This window comes from Phragmites australis, chromosome 15 (genome assembly GCF_958298935.1).
Source record: "Phragmites australis chromosome 15, lpPhrAust1.1, whole genome shotgun sequence".
Taxonomy (NCBI): Eukaryota; Viridiplantae; Streptophyta; class Magnoliopsida; order Poales; family Poaceae; genus Phragmites; species Phragmites australis.
The window spans coordinates 15519390-15538622 of NC_084935.1; the positions used below are offsets into that span (position 1 = coordinate 15519390).

General features: G+C 40.1%; 1 protein-coding gene across 1 annotated transcript; it reads left to right on the forward strand.

Moving 5' to 3' along the window:
- Nucleotides 1-4946: 4946 nt before the first annotated feature.
- LOC133893346 (uncharacterized) lies at nt 4947-18914 on the forward strand. The gene is made up of 16 exons (XM_062334347.1): nt 4947-5114; nt 5859-6005; nt 6258-6301; nt 7059-7096; nt 7778-7865; nt 11425-11530; nt 11619-11689; nt 12311-12380; nt 13446-13508; nt 14819-14890; nt 14987-15088; nt 15208-15282; nt 17039-17161; nt 17873-17989; nt 18302-18358; nt 18573-18914. The coding sequence occupies exons 1-16, from the start codon at nt 5088-5090 to the stop codon at nt 18630-18632; spliced, it is 1260 nt and encodes a 419-aa protein (XP_062190331.1). The 5' UTR covers nt 4947-5087; the 3' UTR covers nt 18633-18914.
- Nucleotides 18915-19233: the final 319 nt, after the last annotated feature.

Genomic DNA, 19233 nt, shown 5'->3' on the forward strand with positions numbered 1-19233 from the left:
GAAACTTAGTGACATAGGTAAGCAACGCTTTGCTAATCACATCCCTATGTGACTCTTGTTTGTTGGGTGGCATCGAATGCCCCGGCGCCCAACACCATGCCCCAAAGCCCAAAACCGTTTTGATAGCTTTATCAAGTAAACCAATACTATGCGTGTGGATGTCCGACATCCACTCTAACTGGTTAAGATAAATGATGGCACCCTGCTTTGGCAGACCTACCACACAATGATCAAAACCTTTGTAGGTGCAGCTATTGGAAGGGCATCAATTACTCTTGATTTTTCTGAGGGAAACTACTCTATCATGAAAATCATATCCACCACATTTCTGAGGGAAACTACTCTATCATGAAAATCATATCCACCACATATAAACACATGAAAGAATAGTATGACAGAAACATAAAAACATCATAGGCAATCATATTAACTGTGACATAGTATGGCCCCTTCGCATGGTGATCTCCATCGCCACGGTTCCTGTCCTCCGGATCATCATGCTTCAAATCTCCATGATCTTGTTCTAGTCTATTACACCTAATAGCACTAGATAAATTACATAAGAAGAAGCATCACAAGTCGACACGCAGGCCGTTATACAATAACATGACAGCCTTGGGCTTCAATTAACCATGATACGCAGGCCATGAAAAATTACACACATGCATCACATATCACAAGGCCATACCAGTCACAACATTCTCTGCAAAAACGAGTTAAGCGTAGAATCGAATTCTAATGTTGTGATGGGATCATGTTATTACAACAATCTATGCGTGTACGCGACGGCGGTCCCTCTCGGAAATACATAGATCGCATCTATAAAATCGCTATGAAAATCTCATCAGATCGATCGTATCGAGCCAATTCCGAGTCATTCATAATGCCTCAATTTCCATTAGATCAATCCCATTGATCATCGCGTGAGGTTTTTTTCAGAAATGATGACAGCACACACGACCTCGATCTGCTGTTCTCCCGACCATCCGCGATGCACGCAGTTAGCCCCGATGGTGATTCCAGCCGGTAGGGGCAAGTCGCACGCAAAACCAGGTGGGAGATCGAGCTAATCTTTTTGGCTATGTGGTTTCATCGACTGGCATCTCATCCGATCTCTAATTCACCTAACCAACCGTGCATTGATCAATCCATCATATGAACTGATCAGAAAAAACAATAGATCTAATCTATTTCTATCACATATCTTCTATATGTGACTGATCCAGATCGAAAACTACGCAGGATGGCTCTGATACCACTACGCAGGATGGCTCTGATACCACTGTTGGGAAACGGGTAGGCTACGCTAGCACAAAATAAATTTTCTCTACCGTATTCAACCAGGAAGCCATGCGAGTAGGAGATCATGAATCATTACCACTTGACGAGCAGTGCAGCGGAAGAAGAGTTGGAGCAGACCAATCCAACATCGTGCGCGTCAAGTAGTCGATCGTCAACCTCGTCCCGAGCACCTTCCGAGTACTCGCGAGTACGTCTCGAGTACTCCCAAGCATAAGCCGAGTACCTCCGATCACGTCTCGAGTACCCCCGAGCAGGACCCGAGTATCCCCGAGCACATCCCGAGCACCCCCGAGCACGTCCCGAGTACCCCGAGCACGTCCCGAGAACCCCGAGCACGTCAGCACCGCAATAGTAGCAGCGCCTCTACGGTATCCACACGTATAAGGATGGAATCGCTGTGCGCCGGTGTGCTAGCACCGCGCGCCCGGCTAGGGTTTCGAAGGGAGTTCGGGAATAGGAGGCGGCCAGGGTTTTTGGTGGCAAGATCTGTTTTTCAGAAAAACTTAATGCGCCTTGGCCCCTGCCTATTCTTATATAGAGCACGCTAATAGGCCTTTAATCAACATTAAAGCCCATTAGCAGATCCAATCCGCAAACTCGATCGCCTCTAGGGCATATCACCAACAAAGTCTTCATGGAGTACTTGGACAAGTTTGTCGTAGTATTTATTGACGGCATCCTGGTGTACTCCAAAGATGAGGAAGAGCACGAGGAATATCTAAGAATGGTATTGCAAAAGCTCAGAGAAATCCAACTATATGAAAAACTAAGCAAATGTGAGTTTTGGTTAAAGGAAGTTCCCTTTCTTGGTCACATTATTTCAGCAGGAGGTGTGTCTGTGGATCCATCCAAAGTAAAGGATGTTCTGAACTAGAAACCACAACAGAATATTTCGGAGATCCGCAGTTTTTTGGGTTTAGCAGGATACTATCGTCAATTTATAGAAGGATTTTCCAAGATAGCAAAGCCAATGACAGAACTGCTAGAGAAAGGAGCAGATTTCAAGTGGATAACCGCTCGAGAAGTTAGTTTTAATGAGTTAAAGAAAAAGTTGACCTCAGCTCCAGCTTTGATCATGCCAGATACTCAGAAGCCATTTTCTGTGTATTGCGATGCATCTCGTCAAGGATTGGGTTGTGTGCTCATGCAAGAGGGTTATGTTGTAGCATACGCCTCCTGGCAGTTAAGGAAGCATGAAGAGAACTATCTGACACATGACTTGGAGCTAGCCGCAGTAATTCACGCACTCAAGATCTGGAGACATTATTTGGTAGGCCAAAGATGTGAGATCTATTCAGATCATAAGAGCTTGAAGTATATTTTCACTCATCCGGATCTTAATCTTAGAAAACGTAGATGGTTAGAGCTCATTAAGGATTACAACTTGCGAATTAACTATCACCCAGGAAATGAACATGTAGTATATAGGTGTTGAATCATAAGCTATGAAACTAAAAGTTGAGATAGAAAGTATGCTATGATAATTGATGTTGCTAAGGGAATTAGCAATAAGGAATCTAGGTTTTGAGCAAGAAGGGTATGTTGGTGTGTGCCTGTTGATGTGTTCTAGGCATAGATAACTTGGATGGATATGTTTGATGATTACCCTTGTGGGATAGTTGGCGGTCTTGCCTAGACCATGTTAATGACCGGTTCGTAGACTGACTATCCATGACAACAGTACAGCCACGAGATCTATATGGTAAGGCTTGGCTAAGTAACTAGATGTCCTCCCAGTGGTGCGTGAGCCAGTTGGATGTGTAGAGAAGGAAGGGGTACTTCCCGATTCTACCTGGCATAAGACAGGGCTTCTAGGATGGAGGGTTACTCCACTTATGTATGGCGGTGAAACCTCAGTGGATGAGTATATACTGGGAGACTCTTTGGAAAGGTCTCATAGTGATCTCTTGGCGCACACCCCACGAGTGTGTAAGGTACCGATGGGTAAAAAAAGAAGATGATCATGACTCGTGGGTAAATTGTACAAACTTTACATAGTATCAAACTGAATATTCAGCCGTGCTCACTGTTATGAGCGGCATGGACACTCACATGATTAGTTGGGTGGATGTTTTTCATGGTTGAAATATGGATGAATTCTTAGATGTAAAAGAAGATCTTTTGTACTTCTTTCTTTTTCAAATAAAACTATTTTTTTTAGCTTTAGGCTAAATTTGGCTTTATGCAAATAAAACCCTAAATGATAGGAAACCTTAGTTTAAGCCTTCACATCATACTTTTCTCCACTTACGGAGTATTAGAAATATGCACTCTTGCTTTTCAGAAGGTGAAGCTTTTGAAGATTATCCTGAAGACGGTGCTAAGTTCTAGGCTTGTGGCGCTTCCGATCGACTTTCTGTGGCGTGGGCTACGCTGTGTTTCTTTTGCGCTGCTGTGTAATTTTCTTTAGACCCGTGTGGTCATTTTGTAATAAATAACGTTGTAATATAAGCACTGTGTCTGTTATCCACTAATGACGTCACTATATTGTGTAAACTGATCTTGATATACATATAGTTTATATTTGGTTTTGGTCTTAAAACTAGGTGTGACAATGAGGTGAGATAGTTCTATTATGGTCTATATTGAGATAATATAGAGCAATCTACTAAATAAATCTAAATAACAATAAAATATTGATAAACTTACTAATCTTAGAGCATTTAGGTCACATTCCACCAATTTTTGAAGCCTCACCACGCAAGCTTGCCAAAAAAGCCGCCGCACGCTGAGCAGAGCCGCTGAGCAGAATAGAGCTCATCTGTTTTGCCCGGGCTTGAGGGCTAGAAAAATCAACATATACTGTGACACATCACTGATAGTTTTATGAACCAAATAACAATGATACTTCTTTATCACTGCCGGTCTATGACACTATCCGTCAGTGATTTATCACTACCAGTTTTTGAAATCAATCGGTAGTGATAACACAATATCACTGTCGGTCCATTACACCGACGGTTTTTATTACAAACTGGCAGTGATAATGCATATCACTATCGGTTTTTAACAACTTAATGACTGATCGGCTGGTGAATCTTGTGAGCCGGTAGTGATATCTTATCGTAGTCAGTTATTTTTAAACCAGTAGTGAAGATGAGACGTGTATGATCATTTCTGTAGTAGTACAAATCTAATGTTTTTTTTTTTAGAAAAAACACCTAACGTTGCAACAAAGATGGAATTGAGACTAGAGTCTTGGTGACATTTAAAAGAAAATAAGACGAGGAAATAATAGGAGGACACAAAGGATGAACCGGTAATGAGAGGAGATTTCGAGTAGCTAGAACCGTTGAAATCAGGCTCCTTTCGTCCATTAATTGCAGAGCCAGGGGTAAGAAGGGGATCAGGCGAGGCTGGCAGCTGCTTCGGCGGCGTTCGCTTCTGGGAAGAGGCGAGAATTGAGACGAGGGAGCGAGAGCTGGCGAGGCGCGGTTGCGGCTGTAACGACGGAGGTGATTAGCGTATAGGAGGCAGGAGCATATGGCGTGCGACAGGCTGCCTTGGGATACACCGAGACCGGGGGTGGTGGAGCCAACTGCCGGACTGGGCGAGCGCAAAACTGCCATGAGAAATACGAGCGCTGCCACCGTTGGATCGTTATGGACGGCTGGATAAATAAGCCAGGACGGCCCGTTGAAGACACGTTCAAGCGGCGCTTGCTCCACTCCTTGGCTTCCTTATCCGTTTGCGTCCTCAATTTTTTCCAGGCAGACAAAAATAAAAATAAAAACCCTCTCCGCTCCCAGTCTCCCGCCTGCTCCGCCGCCTTGCGCTGCGCGCCGATGGTCGCCGCCGGCCTCCCGGCACCGGTATTGAAACCCTCCTCCGCTATCCCTTTCTCCTTATCGTTTCTTTTGTGGAACCTACGGGCAGGATTGTTTTTTTTCCCTTTTTTCTTGTTGAGAATAGAATATGAACATTCTCGGGCCATGGAGAGTTAGCAGTTTGTATGCTAGTCTTGATTCTATGTCGTAGGAATTGTGCTTTCCTCACTTGGGACGAGCTATCTTTAGTTTCTTCATGTTATCCATCTTCCTGCGAGTTCTTTTTATTTATTTCGTTGATTCCATATGTTCTTGGCAACTTGAGTTTTCTTCGGCTACGGAGCAACATGAATTTTATTGTACTGATGTGGTTCGCGGTAGTGTGAAATGAATAATGTGCATGATTTAGAATAGTAGTCCACTTTGTTTGGGCTCACGCTAATAGGAAAAGAGAAAACTGCTGATTAGAAAGCAAATTTACTGCCTAGTGTGAAGAAAAAGGTGTGTATTAAAAAAGATTTGTCCCCCTTTTAAATTCCTTCCATAGAAATATCATTGTGGGTGATGTAACTTGCCTTTGTTAATATCTTATTTCTTGTCATTTTTCATCAATCTCCATTTTAAAGGAGATTACTAAGTTAAATTTTGTTTGATCAGAACTTTTTTCTTTCATTTAGAATTTAATATTTCGTATAAAATAATAAATGAACAATTACTAATTTCACACTACTTTATTTAGAGGATAAATGCATCATTTGAACGTGTGAGTATTTTTATTTTATTTTATAGGGATGGGTGCAACAATTTGGATGCAGCACTGATGTGAAAACATTTGGTTTAAAGATGTCTCTCCATGGAACCCATAAGGCGTTCAGTTTTCAATGCTTTGCTTCCAATGGGCGTGGCTTTGGTGCGGATTCTACTAATAAGAGAAAAGTAGGTAGCCTCAATGCTCTATTTTTCTTCCCTACTTACTCACAGCTGCAGCTTATTGAATATTCCACTATCATTATTTTGAGCTAAGAAGGAATGAATGCACCTTCTAGTGCTACTTGAGGTTCTTAATTCTGTTCTGTTTCCTGCTATGTAGCTCTACATCTTGTCCAGTGATTGCAGAAGCTAACTTGTGCTGAATCTGAAGTAGTTTGATTTACTGATGGGTCTATTATGCCTTTTGCTTTCTCCCAGATTAAAAGCAAGAGGAGGCCAAAGGATGTTGCATTGGATCCAAGGTACTAGAAACTCGGTATATTCTTATTACAAAGTGTGAACTCTATGGTTAGGTGGTTGGCACATTTTTTGTTTTAAGTGTTCTGTGTCTAGGATTTGGGGAGAAATTTGGAGAGGTTTCCCCTTCTAATTCCTTCTTCTTCTTATTGTCTTATTGATAGCCTGTCTTTGTTTTATATAGAGAGAGGATGACTTGACACCCATGCAGTGTAGCTTGTTTAGAGCATCTGTTTTGCAGGATGCGTAATAGTTTAGACAATGAAGTTTTTGTGGCATTTATGTTTGTACTCCTGCACTTCAAATTTTGAGAAGCTGATACCAAGACATTCAATTCCTACAACACTGAAATGATTGCATTACCCTGTAGCTTTTTCGGTAATCCAAGAATTAACCATTATGGATTGAGATCTAAATCTAAGATGTTAGGTAGGTCAAACGAGTCATAGGAAGAACAGAGGCACAGAATGTCTGCAATAAATGAGTGGACAAGCAAAGAATCAGGTGGTTATGCGCTACATAAGAGGATCAGGCATCTGAGTTCAGAAGTTTGGGATTCTTTCCTTGTTTTGTTCAAATTTTCTGTTTAAAATTTCTAAGGATTTTAGCAACTGCTTGATCAGATCTGTTACTTGAAGCCTCGAAATAAGGACGTGAGCAACTGCTACTAGTTCATATATTTCTTAGAACCTTAAAGCACTGCTAAAATAGTTTCATACTTTTTTCCTTTATTTATTTATCAAATTTTTTCTTTTGATGCAGCAAGGTAACATCTGGGAATCCAAAGAACAGGGACAAATGTAAGTTGACTATGTTTTTAGTTAACTGAAAGCACTCTTCCACTTATGCATCTTCTGCGTGCATTATCATTGTGATAACTCCTGAAATTACACAAATGTTTGTTCACTTACAAAAAGTTTATTCAGACTCTAGCTTTGTCAGTGCCAAACTTATCTGCCAGAACTAGACAGGATGGTAAAATTGCTGATTGAGTCATTTAAGTGATGGCTCTACTGTATTGTGCTTTAGTTCATCGCAATTTGTGAACCTTTGTTTTTTTACTAAAATGTAAATTGAACCACTGAGATTTAAAAATCATTCACGTTGGTCGGTTTATCATTTTGTTTTTGGCGTACGGGAACAATGCCTATAATCATCTTTGGCAGTTTTTTCATGCAGCTGTATCTTGTTGAGTTTTAGTGTACTCGAATTTTCTTGGGATTTGGTAGATTCGCAAAAGATGCTAGTTCATCGCTATAAAATTGTTTGTTATCCTCAGAATTTTGATGTACCTGCGAGTTTGTAAGCGTAGCTACGAATCTCTCTAGTAATTGACCATGGTCTACCATTAAGATTATGACCATTTTTCTGAGTGAACCCTTTGATGTTTTGTAGATATATGATTTTCTTGTCACCTCACCTATTTTCACTTTTTTTTACCAATGGCACCTCTCAATACTTGGTCATCCATTGTTTTTTAGGGGTGCCAGAATTAACTGGAATGGGAAACAATTCTGGTAAACAAGTCATGGATAAACAATTTCTAGAAAAAGTGGAAGCTGTTCGAAGGTACTGATGTATATCATCAATCATCATGTATTCATGCTACAGTGAATGAAGTTGAAGATTCATTTGTGTTAGGATTAAGTACGAGTTTAATTTTGCAATTGTTGGAATGTACTGTTGACTTTGTATAGATGGACAAATGATGGATGGATACATTGAGACCCAATCGACACTATATATAGAGAGGTACAAGAGGGAAACACTAGGACTAGGAGATGATTCTAATACCTTTGACTATTATACCCTTAAGACCCCCCCCCCCCCCCCAATTGAACGTGAATGCAATGACGTTGTATTTGAAGAGTCGACACTAAGCATTAGACTTCAAAAAATAGATACATCCAAAGTCCGATATCAAAGATGTCGTCGAAACGTGCAACTCTTGAACAATGTTGATGTACATAACAATCTCCTCCACAAGAGGGTACTGCCTTCACGATCCGTACTTCAGCAAATAACTCAAGTCTTCACAACTGTCCTTCGACTCTTCAAATATGAATCTTGCTTTGGAGACATTGAACACGATAAGAATAGTGAGATGTGTCAAATCAAGCTAAAGGGAGAATAGAGAAATTACTGCTGCAAGATGGCAAGAAGTGATACAATATCGTGATGATGACAAAGACGACCATTGGTCATGATGTGTAGCAAAACGGCTACGAAAGAACCAAGAGGGCAATGTCGCATCAAAACGTCAACGTCGATGGAATCAGCCAAATCGACGGGACTCAGCTAAGCACAAATGAAAAGAGGCAAATGATTGACTGACAGAATTTGTGGAAGGACACAACTTTGATGAACTGGAAGAGTATATGTGTGGACTTGAATGGATGGACATGACGGAAAACATGGAATTTGAACTAGAAAAAGGAAATGGGACTTAGTTTACTTGGATACGAGACTAGGACATACTAGCAACAGCAAGTAAACACAAAAGATAGATAACATCAGTTGCAACCTAGCTCGGCCGTGCTCTAGCAGCTCAAAATGAAGCTTAACAGTACACCTGCAGGCCCAAATGTGGCCCAACCATTGCACAGCCAGCACCACCCACCAACACGCAAGAGCTCCTCCTAGGAGATGGCAGCGACACAAGGCTGGAGGACTCCCCTTCCTACCAGCTCCCATGGAAGGCAGCGGCAACAGCTCGGGAAAGAAGAGAGCCGAAGCTGCTGGCAGCTGGAGAGCCTAGGGCAGCAACAAGCCACGAGGGGGAGCAGCGGCTTGGCTGCTCCCAGCATGCAACGAAGATGTGCGCTCCAGCCATGGCATGCCCATGGAGATCTGCCCATGGATATGGCCACGTCACTGTGGTGGACGCACATGGAGCAGATCTAGCGGACGAGCGCGACGGCGAAGGATGTGGCTGCGGAGGCAGCGAAGGTGGCTATGTCAGAGTTGGTGCTCTAGAAGCGGAAATGTGAGGAGCAGTGGGTGGCCAAGAAGAAGGCAAAGGACATGGCTATGGCGCCGTCGGCATAGATGGGACTGGGCGCCGGCGGAGAGCGACGCAACAACATCTTGACGGTGGCCACAACAGTAGCCTGACAGAGGCGGCAATGGGAGAACCGCAACGGATGGGCGGATCTTGCCGCCTCCGCGACTGGCCGCAAAATGGCGCGATGAAGTCACGTGCGACAACGTGGTGGGGAAGGGCAGATCTTGGCAGCACGGGCGACTGCTAGATCCATGACGAAGACAAGCAGATCCGTGAAAATCTGTGACAGCAGTGGCCTCGATACGAACGCACACGAAAGATGGTGTGAAGTGGATTGAAGCTCCCGGCGGTGAAAGACAACGGCGGTGGGAGGATTCGCAACAATGGTGACATGATGAAGATGTATTTGGATTGTGGGTGGATTAGATGGAGACCTAACCTAACCCTAACTAGGCTCTGATGCCATTTTAACTTGTTATAGATGAACAATTGATGGAAAGATACATTGAGGCTGAATTAGCACTACATATAGAGGTACAGGAGGGAAACCCTAGGATTAGGAGATGACTCTAATACCCTTGACTATTATACCCTTAACATGTACAAGCAGCAAAGTTGTTGATTCTTGACAACTAAACAAACTTGGGAGCTAGTTGATTGATTTATGTGACTCAGTGTGCTTGGCTACTGTATTCAAAATATAAAATATATATGTGGGATGTTTGGCTGACTCTTCCAAATTTAGCTGGCCCCTTCGTAGCTTGCTGCACTTTTGGATGACTGACCTTTATATTGTCAGGGTCTAGACTACACCTCCAATTCTGCATAGATGTCCACATGAGCAATGACACTCTGTATCTTTGAGATTCTAGTTTAAGCCACCCTCCGGCTTCGATTTATTCAAAAGCCTTCTTGATTTGAGCTCTACAATAGGGTCTCTCATGATCTTTTGACAACTGACAACAGTAGGACTGGAGAAATTGTGGATGGTGTTGTGCAGCCTATGCTGTATGTACTCCCTTAGTGTATACAAATCCAGTAATCCAGCATGTAAAATTTGAATTTTTTTTGGATTTCTCCTAACAGTCACTAATGCGAACAGTGGCCCATTTTTGAGTGGATGAATCCGGAGGTGGCATGGTCACATCAGTCACCCTAATAGTCTTATTCTTGGTTCACTCTGTTGTGGATGTTGGCCCCTAAGAAAAAGTACAAAAAGAAAGAGCCACAGCCTCGCAGCAGAAATTTGTCTTCTAAAAGATTAGATTGTTAGGATTATTAGTTTCCTATTACCAGGGACAATTTTCCTTGATTTTAGATAAGTTTATTTTAAGGGTCAAGTCTAGTGATCCCCGTAAAAGGACAAGCATTGCATCTTCTTTAATCAAGCAAGGAAGAAGTCTCTATCGCTCTTTTTGCTATCTCTAAAACTCTCTAGTTCTCTCATCCAATTTATGTCTTTCTCTCCCTTGTACACACTATTCCTCTTGAAGCCTTGCCATCTGGCCATCCTCAGCATGGTAGCCATCCTGAGGTCACATCAATTTTTGTTTAACTTTAATCTTAAATTGTGTTATGTTAGATTGCAATTTCAATTTCCTAAAAAATAATGCCACTTCAATATGCTCCTGTACCTACTTCAATATGATGTAACTTTTTTTGCCATCTAATATGATTGAAAAACGAGACCAGTTTGGGACCACCCTGATTAAAGTGAGACTTGCTGGACTAAATTATCACAACTGAAACATTATTGACTGCACCTGAAATTCTCTCAATACGTGATTGATTTGTTGATTTAATAGTAGCTAGTAGCCTACTACAACTTTCCTGTACATTTTCGAAATGCAACATATATCATAATAGAATTCTCACGATTATGTCTAGTTAATATTTGCTGGATAAATTATTATATTCTGTCACAAAGGCATGTGCAAGTCAATATGATCTGAATAATATTTCATAAATTTGCACCATAGTTGTCAGCTCATGACAATAGTTACACTCCTACTCATACTAAAGGCAAGTGTGTTGTTTGGTATACTGTATCATTAACCATATCCCAGTTCAGTATTTATTGATGTTCTTAACTTGGTTGCTTTTGTTCTACTATGTTCTCTATAGGTCTGCACTTGAGAAAAAAAAAGCTGAAGAGAACAAAGACTATCAGGCTATTGATTACGATGCTCCAATTGAGTCAGATAAAAGTACAATTGGCTTCGGTACAAGAGTCAGTATTTATTTTATTGACTTTCTGTGTTTTCAGTAATAGTTAGTGTTAAAATCGTATGCTTATCAGAATTCAATTCTCTCTGCAGGTTGGAATTGGAGTTGCAGTTGTTGTCTTTGGACTAGTATTCACTTTTGGGGATTTCCTTCCTTATGGAAGGTGAACCTACATGTACAACACAAATGGACCACAGATAGTCCATTCTCCCTTTACCATTCGTATAAATACTCTTTGCATTTTTTTTTTATTAATTTTCTTACATGGTGGGGTAATGTTCTTATGCACTTCAAGCCATCTCTTCTCTGTAGTGATTTTTTTCTTTTTGCCTGCCAAGATGGTGCAATGTATACTATAACTGTCTTGAAAAGTTGAATCGATCCAGCTAAGTTTTTACTGTCCTTGTTGCATGTCTTGGTACCTTACGGAAAGGTGAGGTATGGTTGGCAGGGAAATAGGAACAAGAACCTGGGAGGCCTTGAAGTTCAGTCAAAAGTTCTCAAAATTTGAGTTGAAAATATTAAATTTCCTTAATTGAAAATTTGAAAATATAAACAGAAACTTCTAATCTCAAGTAGACCGTTTGTTGCCCTACTGTTAAAAGTTCAATTTTGTTTTCAAATTTAAAAACTAGAAGGTTTGCTTTAGGATGAAAAGGGAAAGGGTCTCCACTGCTAAGGCAAACAGTGATGATTGTAGAAATGGAATAGATAAACCTGTAAATAATTATTTCCTTGTGCTTCTTGTGATTATTTTTTTACTCCTCTACTTCCTTTGTCACAGTGTTAGCCCTAGCAAGGAAAGCACAGTGGTTAAGCAAAAGCTTTCTGCAGAGGAAGAAGCAAAATTTAAGGTAACCATTAGAGTAAATTTCACACTCACCAATACTTGGGGCAAACTATCACAAACCCACCAACTTTTGTGCCTATTTCACAGACCCACCAATACTTGGGGCAGTCGTCTCACAAACCCCCCACTTTTGTTCTCCACCCATTTCCCGTTTACTCAGCCCCACATGTCAGCAACTCACCAACGTGGTCACGCCAATGCATGTGGCGTGACTAACGTATGTGGTCACGCGTGGCATGTGGCATGACTGAGTCGCGCCAAAGATGTTGGCATGACATGTGGGGCCAGGTGAATGGGAAACAGGAGGACAACAAAAGTGGTGGGTTTGTGAGACGACTGCCCTAACTATTAGTGGGTCTGTGAAATGGGCACAAAAGTTGATGGGTTTGTGATAGTTTGCCTGAAATATTGGTGGTCTATGAAATTTACTCCAACCATTATTATTCACCACATAAGTGTTGTAGATTCTTTTACTAATTAATTGATGTAAAGTTACAATGAATAAAATGCAACTGTGGGTTTGACCACAAATAGTTTATAAAAGCTTTTGCTTTGAGGATTGTATGGCTCAAAAATACTGATGCTGTTTCTCACCAAATAAAGAAAAACTGAAGTTTTAGAAAAAGTTTGATAAATATTGTATATTGCATTACGCACTCGAATGTGAAATAAGAAATAAATAACACTAAGGTAGTAGCCATGAATAGATTATGTTTCCAATAGGGGAGTAGTTTTATTTTTCTATCATCTGTTTAACTGAACTATATTATTATTCAGCTAAGAAACATTTAAATTCTAAATGACATGTGGCTTTAGTATCAAGGAAGCAGAGCATAACTCTAGGGCTATTTTATATTCAGCATAGCCACCCATTAAGTACTAAGGAATTGCAGGAAATAACCATCATGCTAAGTCATACATCACAGTTGCTGAATGTGTAATACCGCTGGGTTGTATTGTATCTCTGATGATATGATTGCTTTAGAAGTGAAGGACCAATAAATCATCTTCATTTGCATTTTTAATTTGATTAATTGATGTTATGCTAATATATTATCATTTTTATTAGAGTGTACTGGAAGGTTTTGAAGCAACACTGAGCAAGTCACCTAATGATCCTACCGCTCTTGAGGTGTAACTGTTATTTCCTTCTTACTTCTATCATATGTAGGTTAAATTGTATGTCACCCAAAAAAATTCTGCTCAGACTTGGTACCTTTTGTTCACATATCAAATTAATAAAAGTTTTCATCTGCTGGTTTGTACATAAAAGTTTCGTAGTTATGAAGTCTGTAAATGCTCAATGTTCAGGTGCTAAGTGAATGCGGGGTAAATGGGAAAAAATGTGTTTGGAGTATTGTTTCAGATGCAACTTGAAACAGTCTTTTGACGTAAACTTCCTTCATTGGGAGACAGGACAATCCATCACCTTTATATTATGTAATCTTGTTCAAGAACAAAGGTTATTTTCATATATCATGGAAATGAAACTTCCTTCAAAATGTATCCATGGCCCCTAATAGATACATAGCTGTGGTAGCCATTAGGATGATTTTAGCTAGTAGTTACAAATCTGTATGGTTGATTGGATGTGAACAGAACACAATTATGTCGTGAGTTGTCCAGGGGAAATTCTCTCTGTTAAGAACTGTTACTTTATGCCAATGATGGGCTTGGAGGATCGTCTAATTCCTAATGCAATTGAAGGATCAGGGGATTTCCTCAGCTCACAAGGTCTGCTGTAGCAGGGTCATGGTTGGGACCTGGGAGCATGGTGCCTTGACCGTTGCAACACGATAGCATGATGCTAATTGTGCATGTTGCTTGTGAGGGTGCCTTTCTGCTGCAAAGCGCTCTCATCAGTTCATGAGTGAAAATTCACCACCTTAAATACAAGAAACATATCCATTTCATTGTTCACAACTTTATCATAGAAAACCTTCAAAAACCACCTCTAGCTTCCTTTTTGCCTTAATTTTAGAACTGTATGCATGAATGCAATTACATTGATGCTTTGGAAGGGCAAGGCTGAGGGATAGATGCAAATTAAAGGGCAATGAGAGGGAAAGAAATAGGAGGAGCATGACATTTTGTTGGGAAACATTTGCTAGTTTCAGGCTTGATATGTGTTGGAAACCATATTTGGTTCCCTGCTTATCTCCTAGTAGCCCAACCTCACGGGCTATAACAACTATCTAAATAGCTGGCGTCAAGATTCTAGAATTCCCATTAAAAGCTATCTATGCGCACAAGTGGCTTGAGTGATATTTAAAACACTCTTGTGCACTTGTATTAGTTTTTCTGCTTGAGATTAATGTCAACGGGAATTCTGAGAATCAAAAGGCATTTAAATATTTCAATTTTCTTGAAATATTTATTTTATGTAACTACTGCTGTTTTTGTTTAATTGTGAACATATTCTGTTTTAATATAACCTCACAGGGTGCAGCTGTATCATTGGTTGAACTAGGTGAGTATGAGAAGGCATCAACTTTCCTTGAGAAGCTAGTCAAGGTGTGCAAATTTTTGCCACTCTTGTATTATCATTAGATGTTTTGTCCAGCTTATGAAATTATTACCTAGTAAAAATATGCATTTTACTTGGTGTAGGTAATCCCTGGTAAAGCAGAAGCATACCGTTTGCTAGGTGAAGTAAAGTTTGAGCTCAAGGATTATGAGGGGAGTTCTTCGTCATACAAAAATGCTTTATCTGTAAGGAAATCTGTGTGCACTTCAATTTTATGGATTCTATGTGTTGTAACCATTGTAATACTGCATTTCCACTACTATCACTTTTTTTAGGTGTTCTCATACTAATATTTGTGAAACAGTCATCAGACAATATTGATTTTGAAGTTCTCCGTGGACTGACAAATTCATTACTTGCTGCTAAGAAGCCAGATCAGGTCTGTAAAGCTCTGTTCAGCATCACGGAAGTTTTACAAAAACATTTATTTTTAACCATTTGGATTAGGGATAGCAATGGGTCTAGACCTGTCGGGTAATAGCACCCCATACCCGTACTTGTCTTGAAGTACCTGTCTCAAACAAACGCAACCACTAAAATACCCATACCCATCCATGGGTACAATTTTTACCCATACCCATACCCGAGTGGGTTACTGACGGGTTCCCGCTTCAGCAAAGAGCTGGAAGCTATCAGAAAAGGAAACAAAGATACAAAAATTCATAAGTGACATTGGAAGTGGTAATTGCTTTGCATTTGATCAGGAAAACAAACAAAAAAGTCCACCTCCACTCTTTTAACAGAATAATAGAAAACAGCGACAACTCTTTTCCCAAAAGAGTCCACCTCCACTCTTCAACAGATCTTACAATCTTACATAATTCTGGTGCACATTTATTCGAAAAAATGAAGTAGGGAAACTATCAGACATCACATAAGCGGAAGTTTAATGTTAATCCTTATTTTCAGAAACGACCAGATATAATTCAGAGCTAGAAGCTCTGATTGAGTAGCATACACTACCAATTTATGCCTGCGCTAGCTCAAAGGATTAAGCATTCCAACTAATTTGTCTAGAACTCCAACTTATGGCAACACAAATAACACATGAATAACACCAAGCGGAAGCAGAACACATCCACATTGCCCCAATTCAAAGAATGAACTCAAACTACTTGCTAAATAACTTGAATTCTCCAAGAAACACATCTTTCAACTGTGCTCCCAAAAGCTTTCTCAAAAATAACAGTAGATAAGAACTACTCATACTCCTACAACAAAGAATGAACTGAAACTACTTGCTGAATTGACATTATCTATTGATCCACGATTGAATGCTCTATTCCTCCAATGAATAATCCCCACCAAAAATCCAAGAAAAGATCCACGGGCATGGGCGGCGGGCTGAGGTGACGAGCCTGCGAGGGCTAGACTGGGGCACTGGGCGACGTGCCGAGCGCCTGAGCGGGAGCAGGGGCCGGGGGTGACGTGCTGAGTGCCGGATGGAGGTGGGCTGATGGCCTAGTAGGGGACCTAGACCCATGGGTAAACGGGTTCAGGTACTACGAGAACGTACCAGAACCCACTCCACCCGACAGGTGAGATTTTTACCCGCTAACAAACCGATGGGTACGAAAAATACCCTATATTTGGCCCCTAATGGAGTAATTACCTGTCGGGTAGCGGGTAACGGGTACCCATTTCCATCACTAATTTGGATATAGTTTTTAGTAGCATACATGTTTTTGGGGCTTTGTCAAGAAAAACAATAATTAGTAATTGGTAAGTACTCTTATAAATAAATAAATTTTGCAAAGAAACGCAGCACATCACAACACCCACAAACTATCCCTATATAAATTAGGATGACAGCTCCGAATAAATTAGGAAGAAGACATGCCTTCATCAATATCATCTCTGAGTTCTGAGTGGATCTACACTAGTTAGAAGGCAACTTGCGAACATATTAAGATGTTTTGAGATAGTAATGCTCAAATTAAAGCATTCAAGCTATAATTTTCTTCGCATTTTGCTAGCTGATGGGAAAAATGTCTCTACTGAATGATCATAGTTCAACTCTAGTTTTGGCCACGTCAAAAAAGATTCACTAATCTAAAGAAAAACAAAAAGGACTTCATTGAAAGAAAAGCATATATGCCATTTTTTATGATTAATACATTTCCAAATTCTTGAAGGCAGTTGACGTAATTCTGTCATGCCATCAAAAGTTGAATGAGAAGAGTCAGACACAACTTACTGATTTGGAGGCTGCAAATGGGAATGGTGCCCAGAAGCCTCAAGATATTGACCCTATCCAAGTAAGTACATTGTGGTATCATAGGATGTGCTGATACCACTAGTCTTTTTGCCAAAATATTTGTTCTTTGATAACAGTATATGTATTTATGAAGGTCCTAGAAAAACAATATTGAAAATTAGTGATATAGTTATTTAACTTGCATAATTGTGGCGATGGCTGAGCCATGTCTATTATGTCACATCTAATTAACATGTTGCAGTTTGTATTTTCTTATTGATGTATAACTCAAGGATTTAAAACTTGCAACTAAGGAATCCAACACCAACAGCACCTCCAAGGTCTAATAAGTTTGATTAGCATTGTTTCTTCAGTTTGTCTTTTCATTCATAACCTGACTTCTAAGTTTTAAAGAATCTATAGTTTCATAGACTTCTATCCCTGCCAGTGCGGCAGAAATAGGAAGTTGGTACATAGAAACTCAATGAAGCTGGATCTTTCTTCAACGCACAATTTTGTGTAGCTTGATTTTCACGACTAGTTTGGTGAAATTGCAAGATCTCTGTACTGATATATAGTTCCATAAAAGTGTCTTAAATAATTGTAGGGTATCCCATAGCACATTACATAGAAGTTGTAAGTCAAGGTTGAAATGTCAGCCGCCATAAGCGAGAAGGGCAACTACTTAGCAGCAATAAATGCTACATTGTTTGCTTACAGTGAGACATAAAAGGAGAACTGACACTTATGTTCTTTTCAAATGCTATGACAGGTCGACCTGCTATTAGGGAAGGCTTATTCTGATTGGAACCATATTAGTGATGCTGTTTCCGTCTATGATAGGCTAATCACTGAACATCCTGAAGACTTCCGTGGTTATTTGGCGAAGGTATTATAAGATGCTTATTTTGTGCATTACCTAAAAGTTTTAGTGAAGTTAGCACAATATAAAGTTTGAAGGCCAGATATGATCTTAATTATTCCAATATATTTGACATTAGATATACCCATTTTTAGCAAACTGACTGTGTATCTAATACAAATCATGAGTCAGCTCTTGGCTTTGCCTACTTCAGCTTTGCAGTACTTTCATCTTAACTGATTATGTGCTGTTACGAAGTAAGGGCAAACATAGACTGTATATTTGTAGCAGTTTATGAACCGAGCTAATTTAACCATTTTGTCCTTATCTATCTGGCAGGGAATCATATTGAAGGAAAATGGTAAAGCAGGTGATGCAGAAAGAATGTTTATACAGGTACCGTTTTCGTTTTTGGTCTGACGTGGCAACATGTTCGGTTATCTAAATCCCTATGACATGAAAGGCCTGTTTGGATAGAGGGGATTCGAATCCAAATCCCTAAATCCTAAAAAGCCCAAACCATTCTAGCTCGTCCAAACAGCCTATAAGATGATAAAATCAAATGTCTTCGAGCTTTCAAATGTAATGTACGACTTATCCTTCCATGCAGGCAAAATTCTACGCCCCAGAGGCAGCCAAGGTGCTGGTTGATCGCTATGCACAAAGATAAAAAAAAGCCGACGAGAGCTTCAATAGGACGGTTTTCAATCGTTGAAACTGTTCTGTCCATTTTAGATACAAAAATGTATCCCTTTAGTTTGGAAAGAATTCCAAGCAATTTTAGGATTTGTGCCAATCTCTAGATTCAGCGAGTCAAAAAGGACAAAATGACAGATCGAGATGTCAGCAAATAGATCGAGGTCGCGATGGTAGTGTAAGGAGAACAATCAACATGTGAGCCTTTTGCACTATAGAAAATTTTGAAGGGTATGGCATGTTCTGTTTCTGGTTATATTCTTTTGTTGCGAAGCTATTTGGAATAAAGAAAAATGAGATGCAATCCTTAAAAAAAAAACTCAGCGATAAACATTGGGATGAGTAGGTAAAATTATGTCCGTGCGCTCAATTTTTATGTTTGTACGGGTTTCTTCCAGTCCATTTTGCGCGAGACCTGACTCCTTGAAGGATTTACATCTTTCATCAACTAGTGGAATAGCTCGTTTTTTTTTTTCTTGAATACGCAGGAGAACTGCGTATCTTTGCATTAAGAAGAAGACAAAGACCGAAATGGCCAAACAAAACACACACCACACACACTCTAAAAGGAAAAA

Coding starts and splice junctions, on each gene's coding strand:
- LOC133893346 (XM_062334347.1), top strand. CDS start 5,088: ATGGTCGCCGCCGGCCTCCCGGCACCG. Junction 6,006..6,257: donor ATTCTACTAATAAGAGAAAA/GTAGGTAGCCTC, acceptor GCTTTCTCCCAG/ATTAAAAGCAAGAGGAGGCC. Junction 6,302..7,058: donor GATGTTGCATTGGATCCAAG/GTACTAGAAACT, acceptor CTTTTGATGCAG/CAAGGTAACATCTGGGAATC.